The following is a 13,722-nucleotide window of genomic DNA, read 5'->3' as shown; positions in this document are numbered from 1 at the left end:
AAAACGCTCGCTTATATTTAACGATTTTTTAAATATACGAAACTAGTGAAAACTATTTGAAATTATATTGCTAAGAAAATCTCAAATGAGTGCCAAGTTTTCAAACTTGATATCAATCCTTCATTTACTTAAGTTGGTACTAGGATTTTGTGTAAACTCACCTGGGTAGGACAACACTACCTAGGTAATAAAAGCTGTGAAGGGGGAGCCAGTAAACAAAAACAGGGAAATAACATTTTAGTTCACGAAGTGGGTGGCGCATTGGCGTATTTATAGTGGTATTTATAGTGGTAGTACTTCTAACAACCAATATCAATGATGGTACCCACTTACACTTAAGTAAGCCAATTCGGTCTATTTAATTTAAACCCTACTGAATGGCATAGCCATAAAACATTCCGGATTTTTATCTTAATCAAGTAACCTTATGGACGAATCCTAATATTAACAGCGTAAGCGATTTTTCGTCCGACTGATTATAGGACGATAGCTGCGCATAAAAATTGGTTAGGATGTAATTTTAAAGAGCTCCATCCGTAGATGAGCTGTAATTCAAAGAAGATTCTCGATTCCAATTTATGGCCGTTTAGAGAGCAGTACTACAGCTTTATAATAAAAAATATTAAAACATTAACATTTTATCTGTTGTATAATTAATGTTAGTAAATGTAAATAAATTGGGAAACAAACTCCAATTTTAACTGATCTTATTATGTATACTATTTGATATTAAAATTTTCATTTAAAAGAGGTTTCACTTTTTACTAAATGTAGATGATTGACTTGCATTTTAAAGCAGAAATAAAACTAATAAAAAATAGGTTCAAAGGTTTCGAAATTCCTAAAAAAGTGTTTTGAATAAACGCGTCGTCTCCCGCGAAACTTACAAACACTAGTATGGGATAATTGTTATCTACTATATCGAATCGACACAACCTATTCTTTTGTACTTATTAATTAATACTTGCCTTCTTAGTATGTAAGTCATTCTTGACATCGTTGGATTTTTAGTAATTGCGTATTTAATTGTGAAATATTATATTTTTTATGAATATTTAAAAATAATGTGAAAATATCAGACATACCGACACGCACGTATATAATTAAAAAAAATAATATCGATATTTCTTTTTTCTATAAAATAATTTTACAAAGTATATATATGTATTTATATAATTTTAATTTATTTTCTATACATTTCATGTGCTTATAAAGTTCAGTTTCCAAGCGTATTTTAGCAAAGCGTCACGTCAACGCCCTCATAGGTGGAGTTCTCGTTGGAATCTTATAAATTTACAATTTGAATCGTGACCCGACTCCTCGCCGCAATAGAGGAAATATTTAAACTTTTAGCTGAGACATTATTACTTTTATGAGACGGCGATATCGTGGAATAGGTTTTTTTAACTTATTTCCCGTCTTATCATTTATTATAATCGTTTGAGTTTGCGATTTGAAATTAAATAAAAGTTATATGGTAACTGTCGACATGGCCCAGAGGCAAATGTTAACAGAAGATATAAGCTTAAATGGGTTCAAAACCAGACAAGCACTACTGTCTATTTTTTTTTATATAATTATAAAAAAATATATATATAAAAAAATCTCGTGAAGGAAAAATACCACAGGGCAATCTGCATTCTGTCTTATGTATACACTATTCACCACCCTGTATTGGAGCGGCATAGTGGAATAAACTCCAAACCTTCATTAGTCCGGCTATGGGCTATTTATGAGTTACTTCTACTACTACCAACGTTCACAATAATCTTTTAAATTAATCAAAAAAAACTAATCAGAAACAAATAGGTATATATCAATTTAAATGTATAAAATACATAAATATATCATACTAGCGAATCGCCCCAGCTTCGCACGGATGCAGTTCTGATACTAAATATACTACAGATTTATTCTTGTTTCTTTATTATGTTGTCCATGTATTATACACAAAAACCTTTCTCTCTAATCATTCTATCTATTAAAAAAACCGCAAAATCCGTTGAGTGCTTTGAAAAATCTAAGCATACATAGGGGCAGACACCGGTAAGAGATTTTGTTTTATACTAATGATAATGATAATTATTATCATATCATAAAGCATATCATTTTTGATAACCAATACAGTAAATAACAAAAAACCATATAATAAAATATTTTGAACGATCCAAAAATGCATCAAAACAGTTTAAAAACAACATTAAAGTTAATTAAAAAAAGGACGTAATAAAAAAAAATGAGTTTACACACTTTTCTTTTATACATAATTACGCAAATGTATTTAAAAAAAAGCAGACGCCTTTAATTTGTAGTCTTGCCGGAAAGTTTTAAAGAGGCTAAGGAGAGTTGTTAATTCGATCTTCTGAGAAGTTAGTTGAATTTAAACAATCATAATTCACTCAGACAGGTGCCAACACTTAAACGACAAGCTAGTCTTAATAATTTACAAATTTGAAATTGAATTTCGGAAATTAACACTTGGAAATAATCTGTTAATATGACTTCATTCTCTATGTATGCTTAGATCTTTAAAATTACGCAACGGATTTTGATGCGAGCGATAAGATTTTTTGATTCAAGAAGAAAATTTTTGTATATAATCATCATCCTCCTGCCCTTTTCCCAATTTTATTTGGGGTCGGCGCAGCATGTCTTCTCCTTCCTCGTCTTATACTTCTCTGTCAGAGGTCATCTCACGAGTAACATTCTTTCTAACCATATCGTCTTTCACACAGTCCATCCATCGTTTTCTTGGTCGTCCTCTACCTCTATATCCATCCACATTCATGCTCAAGGCCTTCCTCAAAATTTTTTGTATATAATAACGTGGTCAATACAGCAAAGAAACACTGATTTAGACATTCTCTACTATATTAAGTATCAGCATTGCACCCGTGGGCAGCCATGTTGGATCGCTAGTAATATGATAAAGGGTATAGCTTGCATTCCCTGATTTACATACGAAACAAATGACATAAGGCTTGACGAAGAATAACATTTTTCCCTTAGTTAATTCCAACTATCTTTGCTTTACATTCAATTTAATTATACGTGACAATTCAATCGTACATAACGTAGGATCGTTTACTTTACAAGTTTTTAATTATTTTTATCAATAACGAATTTGATATATAATATTACCGTTGACAGTACCAATCGCTTTACGTGATTTCCAAGACAAAGATCTCCCAACGATTAGGGGCTATTATTGAGAAACACAAAATAACTTACAATCGACCCGATCTGGGCTTTGAATCTAGAACCTCAGTTTTTTTCTATGTTGCTTTGTTCTAGCCACTAGAGCAATGAAGACGTTGAAGGATATCGACTACACAGAGTTTAATTTTATTTACCTTCACATAAAAAAAACAAAGTTTTTGTATAATAATGTAATATTAGATGAGATTTATTGTACATTTCTTTTCAGTTTTCGTCCTCTGCTGGTCACCGTACATGATCTTTGACCTCCTGCAAGTGTACGGCTACGTGCCCGACACACAAGTCAATATTGCCATCGCTTCACTCATCCAGAGCCTCGCACCGCTAAACTCGGCGGCGAACCCTGTCATTTACTTCATATTTTCAAACAGGATATTTATTAGTCTCCGGTAAGTAGGAATTTAATGTTTTTAAGACTCATTGTCCTAGTGGACTAAGATCTCTTCTCTCGAGGTGACAATTTGAAGATTGTTTTATAACAAACTAGCTGGTATCTGCGGCTTTGCTTGTGTAGAAAATATGAATATATTTAAACTTAAAATATTTCATTGATGTAGGACGTCTTTGTTTATAATACTTTTTTCCAATTAAAAAGTAGCTCTTGTCCTTTATCAGGCTCTAGACTATTTGTGTATCACATTTATATAGTTTGGGCGTGAAAGCGAGACAGATCGACAGAGTTACTTTCGCATTTATATTATAAATATGGATTGAGTTTTTCTGAAATATTATAATTTAAAAATTAAAAAAAAAAATGTTTAACCAAACATTTAAAAACCATCACGACTAATTTTCAAATTTGCTTAAGAGTAATTTTCATAACACAGATAGCACGTCTTTGAGGTGTAATAATTATTGTAAAAAATGTATAAAGAGTTTCATGTGGCATAAAGATTAAGTTGACTCGATCATTGATTCAGATTGCATTGAACAATCCCAGCATCGACTTGTAATAATGAATTGAATTATACATAGAAATGAAAAGACTGAAATAATGAAAATTCTTGAGGAGATTTCAAGCCGTCGGTTAAATCCACGTCTTGTAACCGAGGCCTCGATTCAGTCTCCGTTCCACTTGGAAATTATTTAAATATGACGAATTGGCCGTAAAAGGTTTCCCTTTCGGAAAATAAGTGGTACTATGTTTAGCATTTCAGCGTTCCTATAAGACCGAAACTTTAAGCTCGCGTCTCACGATACGAACTGAAATGGCTCAGTTAGAACGCATGCATCTAAACCGATGATTTCGAGTTCAAACCCAGGAAAGCACCACTGTATATATGTGCTTAATCTGTGCTTATAATTCATCTCATGCTCAACGGTGAAGAAAAACATCGTGAGGAAACCTTCATGTGTCTAATTTCATCGAATTTCTGCCACATGTGTATCCCACCAAATCACATTGGAACAAACCTTCTCAAAGGGAGAGGAGGCCTTAGCCCAGCAGTGGGAAATTTACAGGCTGTTACTGTCACGACACCGCATGCGATAAAAGATACAATAAAATATCCATTTAGATAAATTATATTTGCGTTATATTATTTCTTTAGCGGTTCCCGATATTTCGTATTAAAGCCATGAATTTGTACAGCTTCCTGAGGAGCAGATATGTAGATATTATACATTATATAATACATAAGAAAGTGTTGTTACTGTGCAATTTGATATTGGTTTTATATAAATTAAATTATACAATATATAAATTAATTAAACAATCTATTCAAAATTGTTTACAATAAAAATTGTATCAACGTGTACTCTCTTTCTTTTTCAAGTCTTCAAGACGTATATCCGTTAAGAGGTGATAGCGGTGGATATTTGCAATAATTTTAACCCCCATATTCATAATTCAAAAGGGACCCATTTTTGAGTTATCATGTTTTTTAGCTTTTTTCAAAATTTGTCAAAAATGCAACTTCAAAAATTTATTTAAAAAACAGTATCAATAATTTTAACCCCCATATGCATGGGGGTTAAAATTATTGCAAATAGTCACCCCTATCACCTCTTAACCGATATACATCGAGTTACCAATAACCCTGTATATAATTACTCATTTACTTAACGGAAATCGAGAGACGAATAGACTTACAATAACATAAGACAAGGCTTTATACTTATGATATAGAAAATAAAAAAAACATTGCTTTTACTTGTTGTTGTTGATTGTTGATTTTATTATTATTGTTGGCAGTTAATTTAGATTCAATTAACTCCAATCAAATGGGAATTTTATGTTTGTACTCAATTTAGCTCTATAACATGACGATTCAGTCTTGACGGACAATGAGCAATACAAATATTATTGTGTTCCGGTTTAAAAATTCAGTCCGTGTTACTAAAAACAAAGTCACTTCTTAGTTCTCAAGTTTGATGGCGATATAGTGAAAGGTTAATATTTATCACGGTACCAATAAGCGATCGCTTACCATCCCATGGTAGAGTCTTTGACCGTCGTTCTACTTATATATATCATAAAAACAAAAAATAATGTACGAGTATATGTATTTCTTTAAACATACACATACACCCAAAATTTTCATTATAAATTGATATATTCCATTTACTCTAAGACTTATACGACGTTTATTAATAAATTAATATCCATTATTTGTATTTAAGATTGAGAACTCAACTCGTATTAATATTAAAGATAACAACAACTATCATCTATCGTCAATTTGGAATTCCAGTCGCTTATGTACCCAACAAATCATCTTCCAGTACAAGGCATTAATATACACAGCCTTTGACGCAGCTGGATACCACGACCTATCTTACAAAACATACCGAGCAGTGGCACAAAGATCTTTATAAATAATATTTAATATTCTAGGGTAGATAGAGATAAATTATAAAAAAATAAATTTAGAATTCGAAATTAGAACAGCTAGTGCACATAAAATAAAAAGATATATATGAAACTACAAGACTGCTTTTAACTTTACTTTGTCATCTCGATACGACTTTTGCAAACATATAATTAAATAATAAATAAATGCTCGACAACATCACATACGTTACTCTGATCCCAATGTAAGTAGCTAAAGCACTTATGTTATGGAAAATCAGAAGTAACGAAATTACCACAAACATTCAAACCCAAGACACAAGAAAGTTAATGGAATTTTTCTACGTCGACTCGGCTGGGAATCGAACCGGACCTTTGAGTGGCGTACCCATAAAAACCGGTGTGCATAGTACTCGGGCACGGAGTTTGACGAAATATACATACTAGTATACACTTAGCGAAATTAAGCACACGTGTTTGGAAGCCTAAATGAATCAACATACTCAAATATAATTAAGTTCTAACAATGTTAGATACATACACGTCGAATTGATAAACTCATCTTTTAGAAGTTGGTAAAAAATGATTCAATATGGGCCACCTGATGGTAAGTAGTCACCATCAATCATAGACAATGACGCTGTAAGAAATATTACAATTCCTTACATCGTCAATGTGCCACCAACCTTGGGAACTAAGATGTCATGTCCCTTGTGTCTGTAGTTACACTGACTCACTCACCCTTCAAACCGGAACACAACAATACTGAGTACTGTTATTTGGCGGTAGAATAACTGATGAGTATGTAAGTAATAATAATAATAATGTATGAGTATCTGAGAGTAAATAGGTACGACCCCTACCCAGACGGGCTTGCACAAAGCCCTACCACCAAGTAAACTAGGTATTGTCTACCTTATTAATTTAAAAATCATATCTGGTGTTCAAGTATGCTTTTAGTGACGTCATTCTAGGTATAAAAGAGACGCTTGTTTTTTTGGCTACCTAATGATCAAGGGGTATCTAGTCCACTCTTAATCCGTGGCCATACATCTTGTAGGGATTCTCTTAATTACAATACTTCCCAGCCTAAGCCACGAAGTTTCGCCGCTGTTTGTTGACATTGAAAATGATTTACGAGTATTGTAGAGTGTTTTAATGTAAACAAAATCGTGTGCCTCTTAATTAGAAAAACAAATTTTGAATATCGAAATAGTTCTATGGCCTATTGCTAAAAACATTTTGATAGAATTAAACAATGAACAGGTGTTAGTTGTTTAAAATAAACAAACCAGTAGGCGTAAATTAGCATATATTTTTGGTATTAGTAATGCCCATCATAGCTACTAAGGAATATAATTGAAATTCAGAAATAATTGTTGGGTTTTGGAAATAAATTTGAAAGCTGGAATACCCTTATTTGGGACGAGTTTGCGGTCATTTCTTCTTAAATATCTTTTTTTCAATTTTATGTATAAGTTATCAATTTCTTGTAAGGTCTTTATAATATAGGTACATAATTTTTCATTTTTAAATTTTTTAATATTAACTTTTTTTGCACTAAAAATAAAACTTAAATTGTTTTATTGCATTTGAAATGACTTGGAAAATTACAAAATGTGGTTTAAATTTACCTCAAAATATTAATGTCTCTCGTGCTTTGAGCATCGGGCCACTGATTTATTTTCGCAGTTCTTTTATGATTTCCAATTCTCTTGGAATAGGCACTATATAAACGAAATTTATAACTTATTGAGCGTGGCATTTACATATTTTTACTTTTAAACCTGAGTATAATGCTGTACGAAAATAATACACATGTTAATTATGTCCTAATTATTTGTTTTATCCGATTTTGTGTACCGAAAAAATAGTGGCAACCCAACTCCCATGCATGTCGTAAAACCTGACTGAGACATTGTTAATACCCCAAGCACTTATCGCCTCAATAACTAGTATGGTGGCGGAAATGAACCCACCAGACGAAGCATTCCCAAAGGGGATTTACGTCAAGCACGTAGGCCGTAAAAGTCAGCTAAATTATCTCTCTGGTAGCGTTATAAAACTCACTTCGTCGACCCCAAATAAATGAGTTAGGGACAAGCGAAAGATGATGAATTCGATTCCGATGAAAAACGTCGTACGTCCAAATTTGTTTAGAAAAATATACATTGCATTCTTGTTTTATTGAAACCTTTTTAAAAATATGATTATTAAAGTAGATAAAATAGAACGATCATTTTAATTTAAAATTGGAATGTACTCGATCGTAAGCATCCCCTGCCTATACATGTATGACGCCATTAATGCTATACCTTCCAAGGGAAATATAATTTTAAACCTTGTCTTCATCTAACGTTCAAAACGGAATATAGCAAAACAAAGTATTGCCATTTTAAGGATAAAATAATCAATTAAATAAGAATAAAAAATGTTTAAAAAAAATCATAGTTTCTACGTAATATTTTAGATTATGTAGTAATTATTAACGTATACCAAATTTATTTTATACAGCAACATTCCTCCGTACAAGTGGCTCTGGTGCTGGATGAAGACCGGTGACAGTTCTGCGGTGACCGAGTCGAGAGCCCACACCGAGCTGCTGACGTCATCACACCGACGCACCAGACATGAACTAACGATCAGAGTGAGTAACGATTCCATTAAAACTAGTTCGCTATTTTAGATGAATCACTATAATTGAACCAATATAATTATATCATATCAGCTGAACTTATTACTTTACCCGAAATTTAATATCTATAGTTCATAAACCGTTACTTTCCATTTTTCCCCCTCAAGGGGTGAATTAAAAAATGTCTTGTAATCTTTTTAAAGACTTATAGAATAAGTACTTTACTTTTATGTGAGTTCTTTGAAAGTTATATATTATATTTAATTTAATGTAACTAATATAACAATAAAATATATAATAAATGAACAAATCCAATGGAATTTATATTAAATTAAATAACCTGACTATGATGGTTAACTGGATGGTACCTGATGGTACAAGTGGTGGGGACCTCTGTTGGCTCGTGATTCTCATGATACAGTGAAGCCTTATTAATTTGGTGGATTCATCATTCATCAGTCATTGGAGTAGCTCAATTCCGTTAACCCTAAAGAAGTTTAAAAATCAGAAAGATTTATCATTTTCCTTAATAAACATATAACAATAGTACTTAAAAAATCAAAACTTTAAAAAACAATACATGGGGGTGCATGGGGCAACAAAATAAATACCTTATTCAAAATTAGCTTCCTTTGACCGCAATGGTCTTTTCAACAGATATATTTGGTACAATACCAAAATGATACACAATATTACAAACCTAAATGAATATTTAATACAAACCAAATTTTATAGCAATGTTTTTATCATTATGTTAATTATATTGTTATCACAAATAATAATGCCCTAAGTAACCCTTTATGAAATTACTTCGAAAGTCTCGCAACTTCAAGTAACTAACTTAATCTATACAAGCAATAATGTTGTTACTGTATTATTTACGAAGGGCAAATAATTTTTAATAAAGTTATGTTCTGCATATTTTGATTTCGTTTATTTATTGATTCAGACTACCGATAACACATGTTATAAATATTTGATTTAATGAATATATCAAAATATGTATCGTGTTAATTAATTAATATTGGAATAAAATTATGATTTGTGTTCTACGCTCAAAACTTGTTAAAAATGAATGTCTCCCATTGTATTTAATAAATAATAATTGTGTGCGCAATGTAATTGTATTTATTTATTAAGTTTTCCAGGCACAGATTGCCTGACTAGTATAATATGCAAACTCCGTCTTATAATTCATCAACATTAAACTGCAGAATCAATTAAAAAAAAAATACAATGAAGATAGTTTGAGTCCTGTGCAAGAACATAAAAATTCGCCCTCAAGGGGTAAAAGCGTGGGAGGCGGTTTGTGTGCTATGGGTAACGTTTTATAAATTAAACACAGGACAGGCATAAGTTCAGCTAGTATTTTGATAAATACCCAAGTCACTTTACACATAATTACATGATGATTTTCAGTTATTGATTTTAATATTTAAGATCTAATAAAAACATTAATTTATAAGCCTCGATTTTAGGCAAGAACCTATTGTGTTACCTCTTTTAGGCATACCTTTTATTAATTTAAAAAGGTCATACAAACCCGCTGTTCTACTGCCGGTCGATAAATGAGTGTATGGTTATAGTATTTTTAATACTTTTAATTATACATTTTACTCGCAAAGTATTATTAAGGCGAAAAAGATCTAATACTTAATTAATATTGATAAATAATATTAACATATGTTAGTACAATTAAACAACGATAAGAAATATCTTCGTCTCCAAAAACAATGTAGAATATTTTACTTAGCGAGAATTTTTCGAGTCTTTCAATAACATTATTGTCAAAAAAATCAATATTATAATTGAAATATTCGACAATAATCAACTTTGAAATTCAATTCAACCCTCTTTAGAACTCTTTATCAAAATATGGGACGTTCGGTACTTGTCACAGAGAGGATCCCTTAACGTCACGGACAGACATGCTAAAACACTAAGGGGGCATTGAAATTTGTTGTGTAGCGCGTTTTCAGGCCATTTAGGTTAACAGAATTAATGTCTCTTGAGCTAAATGTTTTGCTGTATTATAGATTATGCAAGCTAAAATATTCAATTAAGCATATTTTATTTGCGTTAAAATGAAATATGTCGATTTTTTTTTATTTGATATACTGAGGGAGGCTTGCATTTGTGCCACTAAATGATAAGTGACCAACACTGCTCATGGACATTGGCACTGTGAGATATATAAACCATCGCTTACAACGCCAATGCACCACTAACCTTGGAGATTAAAATATTATATTTCTTACACTGGCTCACTCGTTCTTCAAACGACACAATACGAAGTATTGCTGTTTCGCTGTGAATGGTGAATGATGGTACCTTATGGTAAAAGTTCCTACTACTTGAACATATGTATATAAAATCTTTTTTTGTTTTGTATTTGAACGGGATTGCCGAAAGCAATTTCGTTATAACCGAGTGTCTATCAACACCTATTTGTTAATCTTGTCTTTTGCATCACAGATAAAGGATGACAGTATTAAGAATCCAAAGCAGCGTCTACACCAGTCCAACAGTAATTCCCGTAAAGTAAGACTTCATCTGCCGGAGACCCAACTTCAAATGAACAATAACTGTCATTCCCAGGCACAAAGGCGGCCAGCTGACACATTTTTGTAAATCAGGTATACAAAATTTAATCCTAGACGAATACTCTTTATTTAAATATTTAACGTATTTTTACATATATTGTAATGTTTCTAATAGCAGAACTATATTGATAAAGTTGTTGATAATCTACAACTAACTACAAGTAAGTACATTAGAGCTAGTTTGTATGACCAAACTCGAATCTCATAATCGTGTAATATCATGAAGTCGTAAGCGACATTAAAATATTCACAATAAAGAATTGAAGTGAGTCGCTTTTCAAGAATTCAAGTGGTATAAACGAAGTGAGTTCAAGAATAGTCATGCAACTAATTACCAAACGTCAAAGTCTGCTGTCAAAACTATTATTTGACAAGTGACAGCACTTTTTATTTATACCAGTCGAAGGATTATGAAAGAACATCCATTGCTATGATTATCTATGCCATATTGTTTTGTTATATGAAAGTACTTGTCCAGTTTTTGTAAAACGATTTAATTGGTACGTGTATTAATTAAAATCTTTCTTATATTTATTACATAAACCTATTTTACGTAGTGTTGTCTATGATGTTGTGACCATAAGTTAAGTCTTTTTTTTTCTTAATTAAGTAAGTTTTTGTAATAAAAAAATTCAAATAGGCGTAATTAGTATAAACATTTGTGTATACAATTTTATATGAAGTTAGGTAAAAACTATTATAAATGTGAGTGTTCATAGTGTACATAATTATATACGTATTATGTATTTGTTCTTAGTAAAATGGAACAACGTAACTATCTTAGCAGTGAAGAAAATTTAGTAAATTGTAATTCAGATTATATTTCTTTTATAAATAACTCAAAAAGTCAAATGGAGTACTTTGTTAACTGTAAAAGTCGTAATTTCACGTATATTTGTTATACCAACACGTCATCCTTATAAGAACTGTGCCGACCAATAGCTCGAATGTGCCAAAGTAATTGCTTATTCCCAAAACAATGAAGTCAATAGCGGCGGCTATAAAGACCAAAATTTAACACGCTATTTTTGACATTTGAAACATGTCAAATTAATCAATTATTACGTAATAAGTCCTCTATACAACGCCCTGATTGGACAATTATTGCAAAGACGTTACAAGTGAAACCGTCAGATATGCATAGAGAATTTTTAAAAGGTTTTTTTTTTGTTGAGTCATCTTAATAAAAAAAAACTATATGTTTTTTTAAACAATTGGATAATCTATAAAACCAATAAAAGTCTTTGGACTTCTATACATTTTTTTTTATTTGAACATTAGTTACTAATTTAATTCATCTGTATATTATTTCTTTATAACAAAAATAGCTGAATTATTTTTACATTAATCCTTTCAAAATTAGTGTCGTATAAAAATAAGAAACATACATTTACATTAGGAAATTAAATAAATAACAATACAGGGAGTTATATAAATAAGGATAAAATTCAAGTATTTTACTTTATTCTATTTTAATTATTTTTGTATCTACTTTTTAATAAAGAAAAATGTACTTAATTTAATTTAATTATTAAGACATATTTTTTTATCTATTATTAAGCAATTTAATTTTTATAATTAAACAATAACATTTTTTTTAACGATGTATATTAAATATGTTATTTATATTACATAAATTCAAGTTATAATGATTACATAAAAATCCGATTGTACATAATTAATTTTCATAAATGTAATATTCGTAAATTATTTAAACATTATACCTTACTAACAAACGTTGTAGAGCGGTGAATAATTAGATTGATCTCTTTCTGACATCAGTAATTTCAGATTAGAGCGAAGAAGACAAAACAGCCGCTATATAATGTTTATTAATAAGGATTTAAAGATTTAGCGTAATAAATATTAAACATCAAAATTGGAGTCAAACTCCATTCAAATTAAGGTATTTTAAAGACAGTAGGATCTATTGTATGTATTTCTATATAATAAATTAATTACAATACCAAATACAAAAACAACAGTGTTGTACATTGTTGTACATATTAAAAATGATGAGTGTATTCATTTAATGACAAACATCAGTGGTTGGCAACGTAAAGCAGGACACAACTTGGATGTTGCATCGGCAAAATTCGTAAAACCGATCACATCCGAATCAAGTACGCTATCCCAAATTATTAATATTTATTTCTTATGTGAATATGATCATTACACAAGCGTAATAACTTGTAATATCATTTGACCTAAAACATTCTTCAATTTGACAGGTCGATTTACATGCACTTGCTTTCTTGAGTTGAACTGACGTGAGAATCTATAGCGACGAATAGCGTTGAATGGCGTGATAGGGAGCTATTTCTATTGGTTGATTTTATTGAATTTTCTGATGCTACATCTAAGTTGTGTCGTACTATACTGGCATGCCAATTACTACTACTATAATTCCTACCTGTATGTCTGTCTTGTTAAATATAAAAATTATGTCGTGAATGTTGAATTTATTAAGTACC

General features: G+C 31.0%; 1 protein-coding gene across 1 annotated transcript in view; it reads left to right on the top strand.

Annotated features, from left to right (window-relative positions):
* LOC124530501 (cardioacceleratory peptide receptor-like) overlaps positions 1-12,453 on the top strand; it is a 44,390-nt gene extending 31,937 nt beyond the window's left edge. Inside the window, exons 8-10 of the mRNA XM_047104686.1 lie at positions 3,428-3,608; positions 8,525-8,657; positions 11,121-12,453. Of these exons, the coding sequence (XP_046960642.1) occupies positions 3,428-3,608; positions 8,525-8,657; positions 11,121-11,276 (470 nt within the window). The 3' untranslated portion in view covers positions 11,277-12,453. The remainder of the gene's footprint in view (positions 1-3,427; positions 3,609-8,524; positions 8,658-11,120) is intronic.
* Positions 12,454-13,722: the final 1,269 nt, after the last annotated feature.

The sequence above is a fragment of the Vanessa cardui genome, chromosome 6 (assembly GCF_905220365.1).
Source record: "Vanessa cardui chromosome 6, ilVanCard2.1, whole genome shotgun sequence".
Taxonomy (NCBI): domain Eukaryota; kingdom Metazoa; phylum Arthropoda; class Insecta; order Lepidoptera; family Nymphalidae; genus Vanessa; species Vanessa cardui.
This window is presented reverse-complemented; position numbering and strand designations above follow the sequence as displayed.